This window comes from Phalacrocorax carbo, chromosome 2 (assembly GCF_963921805.1).
Source record: "Phalacrocorax carbo chromosome 2, bPhaCar2.1, whole genome shotgun sequence".
Taxonomy (NCBI): Eukaryota; Metazoa; Chordata; class Aves; order Suliformes; family Phalacrocoracidae; genus Phalacrocorax; species Phalacrocorax carbo.
In genome coordinates this window covers 43,421,426-43,446,924 of record NC_087514.1, presented here as the reverse complement: position 1 = coordinate 43,446,924, position 25,499 = coordinate 43,421,426, and the positions used below count along the sequence as shown (strand labels likewise).

The window sequence follows — 25,499 nt, the reverse complement described above, 5'->3', positions numbered from 1 at the left end:
AGTGCTTGTCACCATTGCTGCTTACCACCCAGTGTTTCCACCCCTTAATTCTCCAGGCACAGTGACGTTCATTCTGTCTAAATGTTTGTTTAGTTTAAACAATTAATATTATTACTAGTTTGAGATTTTCCATTTGGTCTATCTTGATACTATTTGGCTGGAGAGAAGCTGGTTGTGTGGTTATGCTGGCACGGCCAAAAAGGTGATAATCTCAGTCTAAGAGAAGGCAGTGATGTGACAAGCACTTGGGACAGGGTGGGGGAGTTGAGCTCAGCACAAGAGGAAGAGCCCATGGGAGCACAGTCTGAAGGGTCACGTCTCAGCAAAAGTTATTTTTCTCATTTTTCTCCTTCTACAGGAGTGTTCAGATGTTGTTTCTGATTTGGGCTCAGTATTACAGGGGCCTTTGCTTTGCCTCCCAGTGCTAGCTGAAACTCTTTTGTCTTCAGTGGAGTTTCTCCAGATTAACAAGTGAGATCAAAATAATCAGGCAGCAAATCAATAGGTTTGCTAAGCTTAATAGAAAAGGTCCTTTATCTAGACACTCTAACTCCTTTTCCAATAAAAGCCTATTAAAACGATAGCAACATTAGCAGTACGGGAAATCACTTGTGCATACAGGTTGATGAAATTAAGCATATGGTGTGTCTTGACTTGCCATTTTCAGTTCTGCTGGGAATATCATCATTAACCAACCATCAAGTCTCAATACTGAGCCTATAAAATGATTGGCATTTATAAAGGTAAATATTGCATAGTGGCTGTTCAAATGCTTCTTCTGTTACAAGAGCTATTGCAACTGCTACAGACAGTGATATGTTGCCAGTGCTGACACTGAAGAGTACGGAATAAAGTCAAACTGGATCATAGATTTAAAGGAAATGCTCAGAACATGGGTCCCAGGATAAAAAGAAATATTTGAAGAAAATCTGAAAAGGAGTTATCAGAAATTAAACTTTAAATAATCGGAAGGAGTTGCTGGAATGATTGTTTTTAAGGTGTTTTTCAGTGCTATTTTCTTACCCAACAAATATGAAAAGTGTCAATTCTGGTTTTGCTAGGGGATCTCTTCTGGGTTACAGAGGATGTGTGGCTCTCACATTATCAGTTGCAGCTACTCAGTCTTGGAGATTATCTTTCTTTCTCCATACTGTGTGGATAAGAAAATTTAGTGGGCTGTACATTCACACAAATTGTTTTAATACTATTCTGAGAAAATTCAATATAAGCTCTGCTGAATTAGGTGATATGTTTTATTATCAATATTTAAGGTGGCTTTTCTCCATTCAAACCCAATCTACTCGTAGTAACTAAAAAACAATTAACATTTTTCCCTAAGGGAAAATGAAAAAGAGGAGTTTTATATTCTGTAGGCTTACCTATCCTCTGTGTGTATTCTCCCTCTCTCTTCCTCTTTTTGCAGAAGAATTAAGCCTCCAGTGACTTAAAAGTTCCCTGTTTATAAATCAGATAAGAGATGGAGTACCATGTGACATACAAGATCTGTCAACAACTCAAACATTTCCTATTTTTTATGACTAATCCATGCCTGAAATGAATCCACAAAAATATTGGCTAAATTGTTAATAATGATTCAATTTCTTAAAATTACAACGAAATATATATCATAACCTGTCTGCAGACAGCTTGCAAGGAGAAAAGTGGATTAAATTTGGTAAAGAAATTGTCTTTAGCAAATTGTTCATCTAGCTCTAACAATTATAGTTGTGGCTCTCTCTCTGTTCTTTTTTTGGTCTCTTGACTACAATAAAGCTCATTACACCATGTAGATTTTCAAATGCACACATAAAGAGAAACTGTAATTCCTGTGAAGTGAGTTGCACTGGTTTTGAATGGGGTAGAGTAAATTTTTTTTCCCAGCAGCTAGTATGGGGCTACGGTTTGGATTTGTGCTGGAAACAGTGTTATTGCTGAGCCGTGCTTACACAGAGCCAAGGCCTTTTCTGCTTCTCACCCCACCCCACCAGCGAGTGGGCTGGGGGTGCACAAGAAGCTGGGAGGGGACACAGCTGGGACAGCTGACCCCAGCTGACCAAAGGGATATTCCATACCATATGACGTCATACTCAGCATATAAAGCTGGGGGAAGAAGGAAAGGGGGACATTTGGAGTTACAGCATTTTGTTTTCCCAAGTCACCATTATGAGTGATGGAGCCCTGCTTTCCTGGAGGTGGCTGAACACCTGCCTGCCCATGGGAAGGAGTGAATGAATTGCTTGTTTTGCTTTGCTTGTGGGCAGGTGTTTCGCTTTACCTATTAAACTGCCTTTATCTCAATCCATGAGATTTCTCACTTTTACTCTTCTGGTTCTCTCCCCCATCCCAGGGGACCCTCCCAACCAATGCCCTGAACAGGCCAAAGTCTGCCCTCCAGAAGTCCATGGTAGTTAATAGTTTTTCAACTTGTGGTTTATTAGATGGTTGAATTGTCTGCAAATTTGACCATGGATTTCTGAGATTTTACATGCTCTAAAATGGGCTTATTAAAATTGCACATCCGCAAATGATGAAGTAGCGTGTCTAATGCAAACCAAACATCAAAGTTTTCACAAATGTTTATTCAGCCAAAATATGCCTATTTTCAGAGGAAAAAGGATTTTGAAAACCTTTCATGCGTTACCTATGTATACAAATTTCTTGTTACGTGTGGCTGGATTATCCACTTTATGAATAGTGGCATAGTACCTGCTACATCTGAGTTATTAAGCACTTTCAGAAACACTAGGGAGAATGGGGTACAAATACTTCTGCTGATGTTGTGTGAACTTTGCCTAGTTTAATAGAGGTTAATAGAGTTTACTAACTGTCGAGCTTAGTGCAAGTCAAACCCAACTATCCTTCTTCTGGAGACACCAAAAGTCTAGAAGTCTGCAGAATATTGTCTGTATTTTTGATTTATTCCTAACTCTCTTTCCTTTCTGGAAGTGGATCACTGACAACAGATTTTTTGCAGACACTGATCTGCAGACACTATCTGTCACTAAATTAGTCATCCTCTGGAAAACTCTTTTCTCTTAAAAAGAAATCTATTCTAAAAAGTATTCTAATCTGACAAAAGCTTCCTCATATGTTTCCAATAAAATAAAACATGGATTAATATAAGCATAACCATTTGCAAGGACAAGCAGTAATTTTAAAGACAAATTTTCACATTTTGGGAGCTTAAAAATTCTATTTACTAACAGAGACAGGGGTCCGTATGTTTCTTACTTGAGTTTATCTGTGTTTTTTACCCATCTTCTAGCCCCGTATATTATTAATAGATTTTATTTAATAAGTGTAACAAACCATTCTATTTTATTAAAGCATGATGCTATAACTTTACCAATCCACTTAAGCAGTGATCAAACTCATATCACAATTCAGGTAAATTAAGAGTTCAGATTAACGGTATTCAAACATCAAATTAGTCCAATAGGTAATAAAATATAATTGTGGTGTTGATGCTAGACATTACTTTCTTGACTTAACTATGGAAAATGTGGAAAGGATCCTCTTTCCCTGCCGTTCTGCGCTCCATCTAGAACTTCAGCCCTTCCAACATATTTACTCAGCTTCCAAAGGACATTATTATCCTGAGAACTTTCATTTCCATCTTATGCTTTTGCCAGTCTAAATTCACTAAGCAGCTGATAACCTTGACTCATTGTAAGGAAGTATAGGTATCCAAGTGCCTCTTTAACAATTTTTCCTTAAAATCATTTTCAGCCTGCTGTTCTCATTTCCCCCTTTCACATGGTAACATAGTGGTGACAGTGCAGATGTGATGATTAGATGATGCACTACCACAGTTTTTTAATAACTCTACCTTTCAGTCTAGAAGAAGCCACTAGGTAGTTCAATGTCAGGTTGGTGCTTATTTTTAGGAAACTGTTAAAGGTATAGTTCACAAATGCATTCATATGTACATATATTAATGAGAAATGAGAAAGAAAAGTTAAAGGTAACCCACCAAGACCAGAGCTGAAAGATAAAGTTTGAATTTTTTCTGTTTCTGGAGATTTTTTTAAAAAAAATGTGGTCTTATATTATCTGCATTTTCAAGCTCAACATTTTAATTCATGGTGGGTCTTATTGACTTGCAACCTGGTCAGGCTGGTCTTGTTGGTGACACAAACCTTTCGTCAGTTCTTCACTTGGAAAAGCTGTCCAGGGAAGACACAGACCTGTGGCTGCTGGAGCAAGAGAATGCTTTTCCTCTGTTTCATCTCTGCATGATCTGTTGAATAAGGATTGTTGCCCTCTTGCTCTGGCTAAGCAACTTCAGAGTGCATTAGGTTGAAATGACTTCTCTGGACTGAAGTGTTTTTGATCATTATTGCAATCGAGTCCCCTCAAAAACATCTTTATATCTTTAAATCATGCTGGAAATTCCATCACAAATAACACTAGATTTTACTGGTTATCAAACCTAATAGAAACGAGATGGTAATTCATAAATCTATAAAGCAAAACAGGTGGCAGGTCTCTATGCCAAGAAATTAATCTCTCTTTTCCAGCTAAGGAAGTAGGTGTAAGACCCACAAAAAGCCAAAATCAGACATTGTGAAAATGTTTAATGTCTGACATCTCACCGTTTTCTTTAGGGTTCTTATGTCAGTGTTCTCAACATTTTAAAAATATTGTGGACTTTTTAACTGACAGAGAACAGTTGAACTATTTTAAACTTATAGCTTTATCTAATATTTTTTTCCTAACATTCAATTAATTTTATTAAAACTAATCCTACAAATATTAATTCAAATCTGGGACCAAGTTTGTTATTCTTTCCTAAGAGAATAAAATACCTTTCTGTGATATTCACTTCGGCTCTTCTCATTCCCTACATTTCATCCCTCTAAAGGGAGCCCTGGGGGTCTATTTTGTTGAGAGCAATAGATGTGTAAAATGCTATCCCTGTAAATCATTAAATGTGAAATTTGGGGTGGAAAATCCCTCGGGAAGTTAGCATGAGCAACTCGTTGGTCTGTGTGGGGAAACTGAGGTGTTTTAGCAATAAATTCCTGAACCACAAAGGGAGTTAATGCAGAACTTCAGCATCTTTAAATTTGTCATCTCTGGTTCTGCTGATATTGCATTAGTGAAAAAAAATTTCCTGATTTTCCTCTCACTTTCATATTTCAAAATACACTGTTAATTTAGTTTGATGGTTCTGTTTCCATATGTCATTTTGATTCTGATTTTTTCAGGTGGATGTTTTTGAAGTGGAAGCAGTAGATGTTGGGACTCTGCAAGCAATGGTGGTTGAAAAAGGGAAAGGCTCTGACTGGCTTCTGGAGAAAATTATTGTGAAAGAGTCAGCAGCTGCAGGGACAAAAACATTGTTTATGGCTCAGACATGGCTAAAAGACAGACGTGATGGAAAAAGATCGGCCTCAGTAACTCTGAATGCCACAGGTCAATATTATCTTTAAACTATCATTTGCTAAGAAATTCACTTACTCACAAACTGCAGAATGCCGCTTTGTGATTTGCTTCTATAAACCAGTTATGGTTTAAAATATTCCAGTGGACCGTTGTCATTACGTAGGGAATTAGTGTGTCTGAACACTGTTGGGTTTTAGTACTATTTAACAATCACTATTTGCCAGAGGATAATTTCTGCTTTGTTACTCCAGATTTACAGTGGCATAAATGGCAACAAATTTGGCCTATTCTCTTTACAAATTGCTGCCTCTCCAAGTCTTACTTCTTCCTTGCCACTTCCAAACAATTTTTAAAGCTTTGAATACTTCTGCTGGCTACTTGCCAGGCATAGTAAAAGTGACATAAATAGTAGGGCAAACTATGCTTACGCAGTGCAGAAAATGGCTCAATTGTATTCAAGAAGATGGTTTTACACTATTTATGCCACACTGTTTGGATAGCTTTTGCCAGCAACTGGACGTACTATTGGCTTACACTGTGTGGGTAATCAGTCCACAGAGGAGCAGTTTTGACCCCACTGCCTGTGACTGCACTCTTGGTCCAGACAAGAAGGGAATCTGCATTCTCCCTCCTTCTGCCATGGTCTCAATACAAACACAACCTGTTGTGCAAGCCGGGAGGGAACCGCAGCACACCCCAACCAGATCAGTAGGCAGCCAAAGCCCAGTATGTACATTTAAGACTGCTGTATAGTTTATGGTCCTGCCCCTAAGAGAAGAAAATATAGGGTATAGATGAGTCCTTAGATTACAGAAAATATTCTAGTTCTTCTCCTCCTAACTCCCATGGCATCTCTGCTCACTGTAGCGGCATTGGTGCTTATCCAGCAATAACCTACTGAGACTGAGTAGAATTCCAGTGCAATCCATTTCCTCTGCTTTATCACCTCTAACTTTTGATCATTTGAAACCCAGAAAGAAAAGGAGAAAGCTGTTATTGTGCAAAAGCAAATAAATTTGGTTTGTTTTAGATCGTATGTTCGGACTTTTCTGAATAAAATATAAGATTATTTAGTGTGTTTAAGGTTATATAACGTGCTTTTATTCAAATAATTAAAAAAATGCTTCTGTTTCTACCAGAATGCGTTGATTTGGTAGAAGGAGAAAATGTTCCTGTGAGGTTTTTATACAATAATTGGCAAATCCAAACTTGGTTGTGATCTCAAAAGAAGACTTTCCATCTTTGGTTCAAGCCTCCACCTAATATTTGCGAACAGCTTTGGTCTGTATCAAATCCCACTGAAATAAATGGGAGCTGATATCAGTGGGATGAACATCAGCACCTAAAATGGGCATTGAAATCACCCAATTAGTTCTGATTCATCCAGAGCATAAATTGCATAAATGAAACAAAAATGCTTTAAAATGAAAAGTACTTGAATCTTCATGTTACAACCATTTCTTAGTAAAGAGCTAGCTCTAGAGTAATTTCATTAAATAGGATGATATGTAGAAACGATGCTTAAGTAGGAAATCACATCGTACACGTCCTAGTTAAATCTTTAATCTAAATGATACAATAGTGACTCAATTGCCTCACTAGAGTTGAATACAGGCATTTATTATCATTTAGACACTGTTCCACAAAAGTATTAATTTGTTGTTCAATCTTTTTTTTTTTTTTTATTAGAAATGCAGGAGGGGAGGAGCACTTCTGATCGGCCTTTAGGAAAAGAGCAAATGAATTCAGGTATAACTTTTGCCATTACATCGACTGCTTTATTGATCAATTCTGAAATAATAATGTGAGAATGTTTTAATCACGATATGTCAATACACTTACTAGTACTGTCAATGTTTTCCCCTTTGTAATAGTGAGGAATAGCAATATACTCAGGGAGCTGATCAACACCCAGATGAAGTGTTTACATATTAATGCTCCTCATGTAGACTAAGACATGACTTAGGAATTTTATCTCAGGCACCTTAGTTAATAGATTAAAATAGAAACACCTTTAATCTTTTTCTTTTCCTTTTTCTTTTCCTTATTTCACTTGTTCAGAAGGCAGATGGAGGATTTATTTCACAAAACATCAAGAAGAAACAAAAGCAGACTTTGAAAAGTTGTCAGAAAATATATCCAAGTTGGTTACAGTTTTTTATGGAAGCAACGGCAAGTCAAATCCAGTTTCCATGGAAAACAAAGTGGAACATCAGGATAAGAACCAAATAACATATGATGTAAAACAATATATAGATTTGCCTATATTTAAATTTTCTTTGAGCTTCCTTTTAAAGAGAAATAATAATGTAGTGCTGTAAATATTGCAGATAATATTGTTTAAATATTCAAGAAAAGCAGAACTGAAATTTTCAGTTGCACACCAGATTTCATTTTTAATTTTTGGCTTTCATGATGATCAAGCATATTCTTTTTTTTTGGTCAACAAGTAGTCATGGTTAATAATGCATATCAGTTTAAATGGCATTAACATTAAGTATTCACATTTAGAAATCAGTGCAGTATGTAATTTGAATTTGATAGAATAATTACAGTGAATGCCCCTAGAGTATAAAGCTAATATTTCTAGAAATGCTTTCAGCCAGCCTGGTCCTCCTGCCTTTGAACTCAGTGGGACTTTTAGCACCAAGACTGATGTAAATGGGGCTAGGTCTGTGCTGACCCCTTTAGAGAAAACCTCCTCTCTTCCTGTAAATTAGCTACTCATATATCTATATATATGTCTGTTTGGATGCTAACTCATTGTTTGGTTGCTTCCTAGGTACATTTACCATCTGATTTGGGAATGCTTTATAAAGTGAGACTTGGTCTCCAGAGTTTGGAAAACAATGCATCCCAGTTGTCTCTTCACCACTTTAAAATGCAGAACACATCAACCCTGGACACCTTTAGTCTCACCATAAATAAAATACTTCCTCTTTCTCTTAATGGAGACAGATGGATTGAATTCCCTGTAGAGTGGCCATTAAAAGAAGCACTTTCTGGTAGGTATAAATCTACTTTAAAGCAGTAGAGTGGTCCACGAGGTTAACACGTCTTAATATTACAATTGAAGCCTTTATCAAAACAGAAAATTTTATTGTCTTTATTTAATGATTCATAAAGTCTGGATAAGAATTTAAAATGTATGAAGGAAAATACTATCCACTCAGCTTAATTTCTGTACCATAAAGTGAGAAATGCAATATTCATTTGATTGCACAGAACCATTATTATATGCTACAAAGAACAGTTTATAAGAGATATCCCTTTCTTGCAATATTGTAATATTTCTACTCTGCTTTGTTTAGTCCTCTGCTGCTCATATTACTGACATTAACAACAGGATTTTTTATAGCTCATTTACTGTTAAGCGATTTTTTTTGCTTGCACATTCCAGGCAAAGATTCTCTAGTAAATAACAGCTCAAAACTACATATAAGCATCAGCTTTATTACCTTTATATACTCCAAATATTTATGCCTGCTAGGATTAGCTCAACAATTGTCAAGCATATGTCACCTTTGTTAAGCAAAATAAAAGAAACCTGTTTACCTAGAATCCACCGTACCTTCCATATTATTCTAATGTGATGCTTACTGAATGCCACCACATGACAGAACAACTCTCAGTTTAATAAACAGGCCAAATAATAATACTTTATATTCAAATTATTTGTGCCTGAGTTTTATGCAGAAAACAAATTAGTTATCTGTGTAAAGAATAAGTCAGTTCATCCAAAGTGAGCTGAACTAGGTGTTAAATGAACTACCCCAATATTCTTTGGATTGGAATTTATGGCCCAGTTTCAGCCAGGTGTTTGCATGTGTCTAAATGTAAGCATGCAAGTAATCCCAGTAGAATTAACAGGGGTTGAGTGGTTTTTTGCATATTTTGGCTGCAACTGAAAATTTAAAAGTTGTATTTTGGCTTTAGATTTTATATTGTTTAGCGCTGCTATTTTCACTTGAAGACTTGCACAGTGTGGGTACAGAACAAGGCCTGGTGGATTTCATCTCCTATACACAAGATTGAAACAGAGAGGACCTTCAGATTAGCGTAAAGCATATGAGTGTGCCCCTTGCAATAGACTGATAGCTGTCACACGCAGAAGTATTTAGGGCACATGTACAAATACATAGGAATGGTAAGAGAAAGGTGCAGCGTGGGTGATAAATGGGCAGTGAGACTGGAACCCTCGTGACCTTGGTTCTGATTCTGGCTCTGTTGCTGACCTCTTGGTTGAAAAAATCACTTCCCACTCTTTTTTTTTTTCTTTTTTTTTTTGTTTTTGTAATATTTTCCTTCTTTGTAAAATACTTTGAGATCAAGAGATTAAAAATAACAAAAAAAAGAAAGAAGAGGTATTATATTACCTATGTGTTTAGGTAAAAGAACAAACAAAATAGCTCATCTCTGTTGCGTTTATTTCTTTCCACATGTGCTTTAGAAGTCTTCAAGGAGGGATTTGTAAGCACAATGAAGAAAAAAACCCAGGACAGTGAAAAAACATATTCCCAGAAATCTCTGCCATTTTATGTCCAAGAGAGCTTTAAGCAGCTCCGCAGCAGGTGGCACATATGGAGTTCAAAGTGATCCTTTACACACAAACTTACTTGCAAACTATTGTGCAAAACAGCTCTGCTTTTCTGCCAGCTTTCTAAAACTAATTTATTTTCTCCTTGGTTTTCTTTTTCTCAGCTAAAAGCAAAACCAGTATTGTGTTAATTGGAAAGGAAAGCAGCTGATCATAATCACCTTAACCAGAAGCCATGTGCTGTTAAATTTCAGATACAGCTCTGTCATTCATAGAGTGCCTTAGTACTTTGTCTTTTAGCTATCTTTTCCTTTTTTTTTATTTTGTACTTGGGATTGTGATGCTTATGCTAATGGCTAATTGAAACCATCAAAACATGGTTGATAAAATACAGTGCACACCCTCAAGATCTGCCTGCGCACACATGTGCCTTTGGGTGTATTAATGGGGAGAGGCCCCCAGCTGAGTATATACATAAATAGTTTCTCTTCACTGTACCTTCCTTTGAAATGCTTACACCTCAGGAGTCCCCAGGGATGAAATGGTGCGCTGTCTCTCACATACAAGGCTGTACAGAAGGTGAATTTTGCACTACTGTAGCTTTTAAGGCAAAACAAACAGTGAAAAGGTGAAATAAAAATGTATTATTGTACTTGCAAATAGCTGATTATTTCCACAAAGTTAACACAGAGTCATAATTCACACTGAGATTATGAAATCATTAGATTTTTATAAAATTAATGGAGTTGTAACATCATGTCCGTTATCCGTATTGTATGTAACTTCTTTTTAGATATTTCTTTCATCTTTCCCCTCTCCGATCTATTCAGTACACTAGAGATAAAAGCTTACTTGACTGCATTTGCCCTGTGATGGCCTGATCCCACTACCTGAACAAAGACCACCGTTTTAGCATTTTAGTCCTCTTCCCTTGCCGACATTAGTCTCCTTCAGTTGTCTTCTTTGTATTATGTACTCTGCCAGTTCTATCCACTGTAAAATTTGATCCAAATTTCATTCAGTTCAATCTCTAGTTGACTACAGTGTGTCAGGGCCACGATAAGACAACAGATCTTACTTGCCTTGGCCAGACTCACACAGAACCTCCAGCCGTGACGGGCACAGGAAGTCCATTTAAGATCATGCCTGAGCTACAACAAATGTGTGTCTGTCTCTAGACCTCTCTCTGACCCCGTCTTCTGGATGGACCTTCGACCTATGTTGTAGCCTTATTTATAGTCCTGTCTCTGGTCCTTTCTTCTGCTGCTCCCATCTCAACCACCAGGATGGATCCCACAGATTTATTGTTTGCTGCATCTGGGACTATTGACAGCTCTTCCTGCCACATGCAGATGCTGCAGCAATGTTACCTGGTCAATAAGGGCACTGTCTGTGCTGGGGTCATTCTCAGCTGCTCTCTCGTCCACCCTCGTGGGGCAGGCCCACTCTTGTTGCTCTCCAACACAGTGATCCAAGAAACAAGCCTTCCAAATGCAATCCTTTCACACTTGTTTTTGGCTCATCCAGCCTAACTTCTCAAGTTTCATATCTTGGAGACTGTGGCAAAACAGAGGTTGAGTAATATAAAAAGAGAACGCTTAGAAAATCAGAGTTATAGCCAAAACCAGCACTGCACAGGTTGTTTTTTTGTTCTGTGTAGTGGCCCACTCACTGCATTGCATCCCTGACCAAATATGTTGTTTCCGCTCCTGATTCTTCATCTTGGTTGCAACACCACCCTCCATATTCCATATGGTCCTTGTATTTAATCTTTTCTCTGATATCTTACCATGCCATCATTTGCTGTTCCTTAGGCAGCATCAGGTTTTGATTTCCATTTTAAACTTAGCTGTATCCTCTACCACTTAGGCTTTTACTAAGTTTTACTTTTATAGGTAAAACTAAATACCTTTTTGCCACTACGGATTTATTTTCATGCACCTGCTCAACTGCAGTAGGCATGCAACAAGGGTCTGTTCTCTCTCTCCTGTTACTGATACTGGAGAAACAGGCAAAGCCCATAGAACAGAGCTGGTTCTTGCACTGAACTCAGTATTTTAGACGATCATTAGGTCTGAAAACTCTTAATAACAGCATGTTATCTGCTTTACCTGGACTTTGTCTTCTTGACTTCCAAAGGATGCAGGTAATCTGTTTATACACACAGTCCTCTATGGGATAAGTGTCTGACTGACCTGAGCTCTGAGCCACACCCTACAGAAGTCTTCTGCCAGGTCAGGATTCATTCCCTTCTACTAGAGTGTCTACAGGAATAAAAAGGAGATGATAGGTAGATGATTAAAAGAGGTAAATATTCAGAACTGTCACATCATTTGGTTCTATGAGTAAAATGTAAATGAATATAAACAGACGCTCTGTGTATGCACTTTTAAAGATGTTCAGGTGTTGTCATCTTGTCTTCAATTAAATAGCTATAACCATTGCATAAATCACAAACAGCACAAATTTAAAGCTGACAACTTCAGCTGAGATAGGCTTGTCTTCCTGAGCAAACTCTATAGTCAGTGGATGTGCTCCAGCATAGTGAATTTCAAAGCCGCAACTTAGGTGCTCTGAATCACGGGCAAGGAGCTCCTTTCTCCATCTCTTAGATGATGAAGTCTGAAGGACTTGTGTCCCTAGCTAAAGTTAGTCTTTGTAAAGATCCCAAATGTGATTGATGAGTCTGAGACTTATTAGAATTTTATCTTTAAGGCATTTGCCATTAAAAAGAGAAAGGCAACTGACTGCAGACATCTTTCCACAACTTGCTACTGTTACAAACAGCAAAAAAGCATAGACATGCTTTTCTGTAATTTAATGTAAAGTTGCCAGCATCACCAATGTTTATAGTTACAGGACAAAATTAAGGGAAAATTGAAAAAAATTTGAATTTTACTATCATTTTCAAGTGTTTGAATTTTTAATTACATCTGACTGCACATTGCTATGTTGTCAAATAGCTGTGCAAGGTTGTGGCACAGTCTTAACAAGATCTCTTTCTGCTTGATTTTGCAGTGGTTACATATCATCTAACAGTATTTTCTAGAAATATTTTGAGTGAGAGAAATTTAGTCCATATGACTGCGTGTATATATGGTACTTATGGTGACACAGGGGACAGATCCCTTCTCTGGTCATTGCAAAATGTTCAGCAGGGAGAAGATGATGAGGTAATCTGCTTAAAGTACTTTAAAATTTATCCTAAAGGATTATGTATTATTTTCAACTCTTCCTATATAATTAAGTAATATAATTTAAGATTGTGATACTGAATAATTTTATTTTAGTCATTTCTAGTTATCATGGATGCGGTTGAATTGGGAGAACTGGACAAAGTTGTTCTTTTGATCAGCAGTAAAACAGGTAAAGTACTTTTGCTGCTCTCTAAAGTCAGTGATGTGAATCACACAGCTAGCCTCCTGTTAAAGGCAATGAAATCACTGCCAGAGCTAAATCCAGGTTAATTTCTCTGGCTATTTTTGCTAAAAGGTAATATTTTATAAAGCAAAATCCTATATTTTGACACATTAAAATCCTTAGATCTAGAAGCTATATCATTATTGCAGCAAGAAAGTAAACTGTTCCTTTCCATACAAGAACAAAAAACAGAAAATTAAGATGAATAATTATATTCTGCAGTTAATTTGTGATCTATTAATAAGTGATCTAGGAGAATAATTATAACACATAAGAAGCTGGTATTGTTTAATTGTCCTTCTGTGATTCAGTTATTTTAACTGTTTTCCCCACCTGCTCTGTTTTCTCCCTGTGACATTCAGAGGGGGATTTTACCCCTCTTAGGCAATCAGCAGTTTTGTCACAGAATTTCATTAAAATCGTCATAAATTTAATATCTTTTTGCCTCATCTGTAGGATGGCTATCATGCTACTACAGCATATTCAAAGAATTAATTGTAAAGTTTTTTGAAGTCCCTGAGTGAAATTTGCTATATAATTCCAAATCGTTACTCACTATGAGCTGCAGTTGACCATTTTCAGACAGTTTTCTAGGGTTCTATGTTTGCACTTTGTCTCTGCCTTTTTTGTTTGCCCATCTGTTGGCTCCTCATAACCGTTTAGACTCACCACCCAATTTAAACCAAATCTGTAAGATGTGTATAGACGCCAAAGACCTTTGGGCAGTAAGCGTGGATGTACTGGTTGGCTGGTTAACACATCCTGCGCCACAGCACGGCCTGCCTTGGCCACTGGGGCTTCAGAGGGGGCACAGTGTGGAGCTGCAGTTACTACAGAGGCGAAGAGAAGGAGTAGGACAGCCCTGCCATGCTGCTGTTGGGGAGCAAGGTGTACAGCTCACTACTTTTGTTTCCCACAGCTTCAGTTGTGCAAGTCAACTACGGCCATCTGTCTGACTGACAATCACTGAATATGGCAATTGCACGTTGCCAAAGGGCACCACAGAGAGCATGACAGGCAAGATTTTTCCAGTCAGGTTTGAAAATACGATCCTCAAAGGAGAGACTTTGGGGCTCATTGGCTCTGTGTGTGTTATGAAGAGAGGATTGGGCAGATGTATTATACATTTCTTCCAAAAGAGTTACTCAGATGATAAACTATAGATGATAAAGCACTTTAGATGAGTAAGGGTGTCCATATTGTATCTAGACTTGTTTCGACCAAGACTTTGAAACAAAAATCCCCGAACACAAAATCTCTTTATTGTATGAAGCCAGGTGTACCCTGTAGGACTGGTCATCCCAGGCAGAGTGTTGCCTTAATGCATTTATGCTTCTTCCAGTATCTGAGCAGGTTTTTAAGATCAGGCTGTTTGAAACCCCTTCCTGAAGCTTCTGACTCTCCCCATGCACTGTCTGGGCAGGTCACAAGTGCAGCACAATGTCCTGGAGTCCTCCCCTGCAGCCTGAGCCTATTATCTTAGACTCCTATTGATACAATTAAAGGGACTTGGACTGTAGTAGAAGACATTGGGATGCAGTTTGCTGAACAGCGCTGAAGGAGCAAATAATAGACGAGAAGGGAAAATGAATAGTCTTCATGATTAACTAGTGGCAAGAGATTCAGGCCAGTGTTATAGACAGCATGTAGCTGAAGCCTCCAGCAGAAAATTCAAAAGCAAATTTTCAGAGTCAGAGAGCAATCTTTCTCAAACAGCAGAGGTATACAGTAAGTTGCTGAATTAACTTCATACCTGCCATCTCATGAGATCCTCTTTGTGCTGCATGTGGAATGGAGCTCCAAACCTCCTGTCTAACAGTCACTGAGGAGGAAGCACCAGATATGTATTTCCGCGCTTCCTCCTCAAATGTGCCTGTCTGAGTCATGCTGAATCTTTTCTACGTGCCTGTCCAAGGATGGTGAGGACAACACTCCTTTGCTTCACTAAGACAAAGGAAATGCTTGCTCCTAAATTTCTAAGTTGTGGTTTCAAATAGCTACAAAATAAGGAATGTTATGATGATTCCAGGATTTTAAGTCATTTGTTGATATTCATAAATTAATTAATAAAGTTTTAATATAGTAGGAATGTCACCATTATAACACAACAGACTACCTAAATCCTTGATATGCAGTACAACTTTTTCACTATACTGTATTTCCTTTGTAGACTGCAAACTGGATATTAAAAAATTACATTTGAAAGAAGCTGTAAAGGAGCATCCTATCTATGTATTTGAAGTGAATGAGTAAGTATATTATGTAAACCTAGTAATTTTTTAGTATAATAGTTGAAAACACTGAGTGAGCATTGAATTAAAATGACTGTTACAGAGCGGTTCAGTCAATGGATATTTTTAAAATAAGTCCATCTTTAACTGTCCCACATAAATTAATGGGAATTTTTTGATTTAACATATGATTTACTTACCACAAAAACATATGTGGTTTTGTTTTTCAGAGCATTTTCTGTGGATGCAAATAAGCCAGAAATACAAAGAGAAATCCCAGTATCTTTTGTTATTAGAGGAGACAAACAAAAGAATGACATAGATATCAACTTATATAAAAAAGGAAGTCAAGGAAGGAATCTGACAGAGTATACTATTAAAGTATACACAGGTGACAAAAGGGGAGCAGGGACTGATGCCAATGTGCATATTATTTTATTCGGGTATGAGGACAAATCTGAGGTATTTCAACTCTCTCAGTCACTGGAGCATCAAGACCCCTTTGAAAGAGGAAAGGTGAGTACATAGATTTTATAGGCTGTGTCCATTTCTGGATGGGGAAAAGAAACTTTAAATCTATGCAAGATCTTTACGGAACTTAAGGCATTTATCCCATTTTCCACATCACTAGATGAGCTATAGTCTCAGCTATGTCAGTGTTTTGCCTTTTCACCAGAGGAACCAAGGGACATTTTACTGATATCTAGCTGACTCTGTTGCTCTTCTGTCTCTTAGTCCCAAACACATCATCAAATCACATCCACTTATCTGCCCAGTTATGCATTTCCTTGATCTCAAATGCACAACATGCATTGCCTGTGCATGTGCATATATGTGCAATAACCCTTGCTGTTGCACAAACTTTGAATATTGTACTTGAGAATACATCAGTCGCTTACATATCACCATATTACTTTGCCATGGAAACTGACACTGTGAGCCTCAATGAATGTATAAGCCTATAACCAGATAAAATGGAACCATGCACACCAACCTGTTTCTGATATCCATCATGCTTTAGGCTATTCAGGGACCCCTAGTTCAGATACAGATATTTGCATAAGAGTGCTGATTCTCTGCATGATGTCCTAGTACCTTAGCAGAATGTTCTTCAATTTTAATAAACACATTACTCTGGCAAAAGAATTGCTCCATTTGCTCACCACCTGTGCAATGGAGTATAATGGTGGTCACCCTTATGCAGCAAGAAATAAATATATTTTCCATATCTTTCTCCTGTGGATTTCTTGAAAGGTAATGACTGAATAATTAAAACTTCAGTTAAAATATCTTCCTTATGAGATCTTCTTCACTATCTCCAGCAGTACTAAACACCACCTTTTTACTTGCAGTTGGTCCGAGTTTCTTCAGCCAGGATGTCTGTGAATATCTTCTAAAAGATCTTTACCCATGTATTGTCTTCCATCCTGAGGAGGTTAATAAATTTAGTTACCTATAGGCACAAGGAGCAAGTAAGAAAGCATCCTGAGTAGTACTTCCTTTTGCCTAGTACTACACAGGAGGTGCCATTGCTCTTCGAAAATGAAGAGTAGATACATAGAAATCCTGTTAGCAGTCCACCCAAGTCCATGGGGAGCCAGTGATGTCAAATGTCTTATGAAAAAAGGATCTCATTTCTAAAAAATCTGTAATATGAAACAAGGTAATATTTCAAATGAAAATATGTAATATTTGAGAGAGATAATGGTAATAAGTCTTTATCTTTTATGTTCTTGAACATAATGTTCAAGAATACATCATATATTGGAGACATTCTAGAAGTCTGTATCAACTGAGAACTCATAAGACAGCAAAAATAGTTTTCTGCTTTATGAAAGTCAGGACGGAGGTAGGGATTGTCCTACTGTAGGTTGAAAAGTGATTAATTCATGTTTAAACACGAGACCTATTAGGAGAGGACCTGTACCACAGATAGGACGAGAGGAAATGGCCTCAAGCTGCACCAGGGGAAGGTTAGGTTGGACATGAGAAAAAACTTCACCGAAAGGGTTATCAAACATTGGAACAGGCTGCCCAGGGAGGTGGTGGAGTCTCCATCCCTGGAGGTGTTTAAAAGAAGGGTAGATGTGGTGCTTGAGGATATGGTTGAGTGGTGGACTTGGCAGTGATAGGTTAGCGGTTGGACTCAATGATCTTAAGGGACTTTTCCAACCTTAACAATTCTATGATTCTATGATCTTCAGTAAGGAAAATAAACCACATCAGGTGTCAGCCACCTATTTTGAATTGGTATTATTATATCTGAATTAGTCTCAGAACTGACCTAAACAAATTTATAAGTTTCCAGACATTGGTATATTATTTTAATAACTGTATTTTAATATTAAAGGTTGATACTTTCAAGATTAAGACCAAAAAATTAGGAAGCTTACATTCCATTGAAATTGGTCATGATGGGAAAGGATTTGGTGAGTATAGTGCATGCGTTCAATAGCCTTGTAAAAATCTTCTGCTTAAAGCTCTGCCTGACATTTGGAAATGTTTTTGAAGTCACACTACTGCTACAGCTAGCTAATACAAATCTGTATACAAATGAGGTCAATTTGACTGCTCCTGCTTACACCCCCCCCCATCTCTATCACATTTCCCTTGATTTTACCTTGGAATTTTTTTTTCTAACAGAGATCTAGTTAGCATAAACCTCAGAAGGTTTTATCCTTCAAACATTGCTCAGCCAAAACTCCTTTTAGATGTCTTAAATAACATAGGATTGAATTTTCAAAATGCAGGCTAAACTTTTCATGCTTTGAACATTATCTAAGAAATATTTCAGCAAGTTTGGAGCTCTGGTCAAAGAATGCTGAGGTCCCTCTGACACACATACGGCTTTTATTCTTGTGAAAACTAAACTATAAGGAGAACACTAATGTGCCCCAGGTCTTGTCCTGATGTTAAGTTAGGATGTGGCTACAGTACATACCCACCCATGATGATGGAAACTGTTTCTGTGTACAGGGTATGACAAGTAATCTCTTAAAACCTGAATTTTACCAAAAAACAAGATGGGAGACATAGGGCATTTTGAGCTTACATTTAGCGGTGCTTTTTAGCACCACTAAAGGCTTTTTAACCTTAGAGATATGAAAATATATAAACGGAATTTGCAGGCAATGTACAGCTTGTCAAAAAGATCTGATTGTGTTGAGGTATTCCAGTCAGGTGAATTTGCTTAACCTATCTGAAAGAAATAGGTTTAGGTTTAATAAAACTTTATTTATCTAAGTGCATGACCACTATCATGTGGCAAGGGTTTGTCATATCTAGGACGAACCAAGCAAAATACTGCAAATAGCAGTTCCTATTTAGGCAAAAGCCGAACAGGTTTTTTTTCTAACTACGTGATCATGTTGTACATATGAATGTACTGAAAATTCAAAAAGAAAAAACACCAACCTGTTGAAATACCTATAATAAATAAAATCCTCCTGCTGACTTTCGTCTCGTTCATGTTAGCTGCTGTACATGCACACAGTTCGACTTAGAACTGATCTGGGAAGCGAACTCCACACCAACAGTCCTTTAGCACTCTGAGTGTTGCACAGAAGTCTGCAGGGGAAAGTACTCCGGTGGAACTTGTATTTCCTGGGTCTCAAACTGTCAACAACATGATGATCTTTCCTCTCTGTGTCCTGACCAACATCACATAGTTGTAAATAACTGCCTTCCTAACATAGCTGGCCTGTGTTGATTCATCTTACATCCATGACTACCTTCCTCTAAATTTTCCTCTGAAATTACCTCCAAGTGTCTTTTGTCACATCAGCTGTAATCCTCACAAGCATCCTCAAATGTAACACCTCTTTGAATTGTTTCATCTGTTTGTTATTCTTTCCTAGCTGCCTCTAGATTTCTCCCTACCTGAAGATTTCAGTGAGATCTGTTGGGGTCTTGTCAATAAAGGATAATGCATTAGATTTTAAACTTTTCAAGAGAGCGAACGTGCCTTTGTATTCGTTTGGAAAGTGCCGTGCAAATTTGAGAGACTGTCAATTTTTATTGCTGATTATCTTGACTCTGAATTACAGAGATTTCATGAAAGGTCATATATTCCAAGTAGAGTCTGTGATATATTAAACCATTCACAAGATTTCATTAAAGAAGTTCCAAAAGTACTTCACAATATCAATAAATGACTCCTGTGAATTGAAGATGAAAAATGTAGACACCTTTATGGACTAGTTACACTAGCTAATTATTTGACAACGTCCATGAGAAAAATGAGAAACATTGCCCCGCCTTTATCTAAATGGCTCCAATTTGCAAATATTTTTATATGATATTTTTTTCCTACTAACAAATAATTTTATTGGTTTTAGCCTACTTAGTACTTTGTCCAAATATTTGAAAACCAACATAATTTGTTAGAATATAGTATTTTATCTCTTGGACATGCAAAGAATACCAAAGGCTTTTCAGCTACTAGCAGTATGATCCTAATTAGTTTTTAAACGTTGTCATTAAGTATTTCCATTGGCAAACACAGCTAAAGATGCCAGCACAAACATTGTATTTCTATAATAAAGTTTTATTTTAAAAAATGGTCATATTTTAATATTCTATGAAATAAAATTCTATAGCACAAAAATGAAGGTATTTTTCACACTGCAAAAGAGGAGATTATAGCAGATATTAAATACATTCTAAAAGCTAAAACAGATATGAGTGTTGGCTAAATGGAAATGCTATTCTGAATCACTACTGCTGAAGAAATATGGATATGAGCAGCATTCAGATTCACCACGTGGTTTATATAAGTAGAAATACATTAATTAGAAAGGAGTAATCGATTTTCTGTTTTCCTATTGTTTAAGGGCTTGGGTTATCATTAAAAAAATTACATGTATTGATAAAGTCTCTCTTTTTATTGTTTGGTGGACCAAAAAGGGCAAAATAGGACTTCTAGAATGTATTCAATATTACCATGCACTCTGATTCATTTGTCTTATTGCCTGTTCTGTTCAATGTGGAAAAATCAGTTGAGTTGGAATAAAAATCTTCCTTTGTATTTTCTGTCAAAAACATCAAAGACCTTCTCTGTAAAACTGAGAGGAATTGGTAGCAATTTGAATTATCAACATTTCAGTTTTATTACTGATATTGAATACATTTGGAAGTACTGAACCATACAGGGCTTGGAAATGAAATCAGAAACCGTTCTTATGCTTTATTTGCTTATATTAAATTTGCTCTTTTTTTCCTTCTACAGCAAGTGGCTGGTTTCTGGAAAAAGTAGAAATCACAGATGCATCTAGGAATTCAGTGTATTGCTTCAACTGTAACAGGTCAGTAGATCAGTTCATCATCGCTCTGGGATGGAACCAGAAATATGGGATGGTGGGAGGATGGTAGGATATAGCAGTATAGATACAAATCTGGAGAAAAAGTAGAAGTTTTTTATTTTATTGTGCAAAAGGTTCTGTTTCAATGGCTGATTAATATGCATCTAAGATACACTCAGAAAATGGGGTAAAGATAAAAGAAACCTTTTTACAATGTAATGTAAGATGATAATGGTCTAAATTTAGACATTTATTTGGATAAAGAGGTGCTGGGGTAAAGGGTTTCTGATGTACAAAAAGAAGATCCACTTCAGTCTGCATCAAACTGAACCAATCCACCTTCAGAAGTTGGATATTAAATTGAAAGGTATATTTGGAGTGACTGTTCACTACAGTATACAGTTTACAGCTTAAAGCATTTCAGAGTAAACAACAGAAGCAGACACATTCATGTCTTCCTAAGTGTAAAATAGGTTTTTAATGCATCTGGAGTACAGACAAGTGTGAAAACTTACAAGTTCCCTATATCTAGAAAGAGGGATGTTGCCTGGTGGTCTGAAAACAGAAATGGTAGCCAGGAATATTTAATTTCATCCTTCTCTTAAATGTTTCTGTAAACTTGACAATTCATGGAAGCCAAATCCCAATCCTGAACCCAAAAAAGCAACATTTTTTTAGTTCTCGGATAGTCAGTTGGACTCTACAGTCTAAGTCATGAGAATGTGTAGCTGTTACCGAACTCAACAACATTAAACTTCCCTTCATTAAACTTCTTCCAAACACATGCTCACGCACTACCTAATCTTCTAGATACCTAAATTTAGGTTAGTGGGCATAAACAAAAGTCCTTAGACCGCAATATCACTCAGGTGTGCAACACAATCCATGACAGGATTTTTCAGTCGATGTCACTCCACCTCTTTTGCTTGTGAGAGTTCTCAGACCACACCAGCCAGAGGAAGATTCTTGAAAAAGACAGCTTGCTGCAAACATTTTTTTTTCCAGAGATTTTTTTTTCCAATTTTATTTAAAGTCTTATGGCAACAACATAAAGGTATGTAAGGGACAGATTTGGAGGAAGATCTTGAATCATATCGTTGATGTGGGGGAGTGACGGACACAGGCTGATTCTATAGACTGCTGACTAGACATTCAACGGGAACCCTGGTGGGTTAGAGTCATGTCCTTACCTTAATGTATACATACTTATTCAAAATAGAAGAATTTCAGTAGAAGAGATTAGGAGGTCCACCCTAGAGTACTCAGTGATCCGGAGGCTATGGGGGACTATTCAGATACAGGAAACTGTAAGCTCATGTCCCTGTTCCAGCTCAGACACGGAGCTTCTCATCTCATAGCCTACTGCGTAAGTGGGGAATGGGTTCATTCTCTCACAAAGAGACGACTTCTCTGATACAAATGCTGTCTCTAAAAGACATTCATCACTGAGAAACCTGAAAGGAGGTGGGCATCCTTTACTAACTAATTAAATGCCTGTATTCTAGCTTACACGTCACACCTTTCCTTGGCTCTGGGACTTCCATGAGCAGTTTTACCTGCCAAGATTAGTTGTGTTTCAGCCTGGAACTGTTTAGCTTCAGCCATATCTCCCAGCTGTTCAATGGTGCAACGTCAGATCTGAGCTACGTTAATGCTATACCAGCTGGGAATCCCTCCCATATGAGCTTCTTAGCAGACATCGTACCAGGTCATAAGCCTTGCAAATGTGTTAGAAGCCTTTTAACTCTCTTTGGAGATTAATACAATTGCCTCCATGACTCAGTTAACGTCAATCTACATGAGCTTTGGACTCAGGCCTGTTTCCCACGTAGTGAACAGTAAGACCTCCGAAGGCTCTTACAGAGCACGGATCAGTCCCAACATACAGCTCAGTATTTTGTAAGCCAGCAAAGAAATATGAGGAATAAAATCCCTGGAATGGAATACATGGACAATAACTTGCTATCACAGAACAGGTTTCCTTATTCTAAATTATCCTGATTTTATGCCATTCAGTGAAAAAATGTACTTGTCACCTACATGACCGACAAATACAATGACTGTATATTTCATAAATATATTTATAAAGTTAATTAAAATTTTAATTTGCACATATATGGATACTAAAAAAAAATAAATCACTATTTTCTTCAGGTAAGTTACTGCTTCTGTATAAACCAATATAGAAACTCTCCTAGTAGTCCAAAGGTGAAGAAGCAGGCTCTCGTGATTTGTCAGTTTGTTAAGTTTTATATGTGCTGTATCTCTGAAAGGTTTTTGTTTTTCCCTTAAGGTGGCTTGCCGAGGATGAAAGTGATGGCCGCACTGTAGTACAACTTTATCCATAGCTGCTCGATTTCTGATTCTTTCTGAGTGTGTTGCTTCTCCAAATTCATGATGATTTGATTTACTTGTATTTTATAATTCTGAAGGTATTGTAATTACTGTGAAGGAATGTCAAAACAAGACATTAAAGACATCACAGTAAATTGAACATGTCTAATGTGAACACTGTATTCCAATCTTATTAGTGATGCACAAAAACTGTGCATGATTGAAATTTAGAAAACAGAAATTTAAATCTGTAACCTGGCTCTGTGGACTTGATCTGAGCATTCATAATGGTAGATGTATGTAGTAATATACTCAAACATTTTTGTTTCAGTAATAATTTGTGGGTAAGCTAAATTTAGCTCTTCGGTCAAATCTGTCAATATTTATTAATTTGATAAATCAAATTCAATTTTAACATTTATTAAAATTCAGATTTTCTCGAAATCATTTTCCAGATGAACTGCACAGTTCTGCAGCTTTACCATATATTGCTGCCTTTTTCTATAAGACCATAACAGAGAGTAATAAAGAATTTGTTATTCAGGAGTTCCCCCTGTGTCAGTAGGCCTCCCACTGACATTTGATTGTAAAGTCTTGTAGCTGAGCCAGAACCTCAGCTGAGAACCTTTGGATTCAAAGGGTCTCTTAAGAGAGGCTGTTATCAGCAACACTGCAATAGCTTACTGGCAGGCTCAGGCAGCTCCCCGCTCAGCTTGATGGCTTTTGCAGTGCCCATTCTTAGCCACCCAACTGGCTTTCCAGTACTACATGAGTGAATGCCTTTACTTCAAAAAACGAAAAGCCCAATTCTTTTTGAAAATGCACAATACATAGAAACATATTTAGCTATAAATGCACAAATTAATGTTCAGTTTGGTAAGCTCTGACATTGCCGGAAATGACTCAGAAAGGGTTTAGGATGCAGATGAGTCTGAAATGAAAGAATGAGTTGCACACCACAAGTTTCATGTCTGTGATCAGGACACAAATATTATATATAAGCTACATAGGGCTACATTCCCATTTAATCAAAGGCTCCACCTTCAGTACCTCCAAAATTTAAAATCTGTATGAAAATCTGAATTTTAGACCTGTTTCACCCTTAAGGCACTGCTATCTTCTGTAGCAGAATTGTGCTTTCTACTCATAAGAATTAAATGAGTTTCTAATCTGTGCTGATGAAGCATTGCCTGGTTGTCTTTTTAATATGTTTAATGCTTATTTACTCATATTATTCTGTGAAATGAGGAATGTTGGCCACTGTTGGCATGGGTGATGAGGTCTCAGTTGTTACTTTGACACAAAAAAATACTAAACACATATAATGGGTCTTGCCAGGTGATTTCATTTTTCATACGTCATCAGAGGGAGAGCTAATGTAAGATGTGGATGTGATCAGAGCGAGCAATGGAACAGAGTCAATTTCTTCTAAGAGTGCTCTTTTTGCTCACACTGCTGCCACGGGAATGGTTTTGAAATTGTAGCCCCAGAGTGCACAGTTCACTCACTTAGTATCAGTATTCATTACACTGAATCACTTGGTTGTGATCTATTATGTGATTTGTTTCATTATTATGTCTTTCATTAATAGTTTGTAATACTAGCTCTCTTTGATGCCATTTCTGGTTTATCAAGTGTAAATAATGCCTTCCTAATCTGTTTTTCATTACTAACAGTGAACACCCTCCTTCAGCAGCTGCCTTCTGTATTTGAAAATTATTTTCTCTACCTATACACTACAAATCAGGTTTAGGATCCACTTCCCTGGATCCAGAGCCATGTAAACACCTCAAACCTTTCACTAACAGGACCACCACAGCAGAGGGCTTCATTTCAAGTGCATCATAGGTGTTTGCAGCACATATTACCAGGGGATTACACTTTGATAAGAAAACCTGAAATACCATAAGAACCCCCTGCTCAGGTCTTGCTTGGAAGACATGCCAGTTAGCATATTTAGCTTGTGACTAGTGCCAAACCCCAAACTTGCCTCTTCCACATGGTATACAGAGATGTCTGCTGTGTTTGGCACAAAAGCCACGTAATCTTTGCCCCTTGCAAGTGGGACAATTTTCACCAAAATTGCTGGCAAACGACAATGACATTACAGAGGTGCCACCTCGTGTGCACGCTGCTGTTGCTGCACAGCAAGGTTCCTGCCTTGCTTTTTTGCTCCCAGCACCCTGCCCTGCCTATGGAGAGCCTGGGCAGATATTGATGCCCCTGATGCCTCCACAGGGAACAGAGATGAGGCACGGAAAAGAAACTGCCTGGATCAACAAGAAACCC

General features: G+C 37.4%; 1 protein-coding gene across 1 annotated transcript in view; it reads left to right on the top strand.

Moving 5' to 3' along the window:
• Positions 1-24,396, top strand: part of LOC104042565 (RP1 axonemal microtubule associated) — a 177,882-nt gene extending 153,486 nt beyond the window's left edge. The window contains exons 48-58 of the mRNA XM_064445442.1: positions 5,211-5,418; positions 7,078-7,137; positions 7,450-7,628; positions 8,171-8,393; positions 12,944-13,098; positions 13,216-13,291; positions 15,516-15,594; positions 15,807-16,092; positions 17,927-18,005; positions 20,804-20,879; positions 23,170-24,396. Of these exons, the coding sequence (XP_064301512.1) occupies positions 5,211-5,418; positions 7,078-7,137; positions 7,450-7,628; positions 8,171-8,393; positions 12,944-13,098; positions 13,216-13,291; positions 15,516-15,594; positions 15,807-16,092; positions 17,927-18,005; positions 20,804-20,879; positions 23,170-23,224 (1,476 nt within the window). The 3' untranslated portion in view covers positions 23,225-24,396. The remainder of the gene's footprint in view (positions 1-5,210; positions 5,419-7,077; positions 7,138-7,449; positions 7,629-8,170; positions 8,394-12,943; positions 13,099-13,215; positions 13,292-15,515; positions 15,595-15,806; positions 16,093-17,926; positions 18,006-20,803; positions 20,880-23,169) is intronic.
• The last annotated feature ends 1,103 nt before the right edge of the window (positions 24,397-25,499 follow it).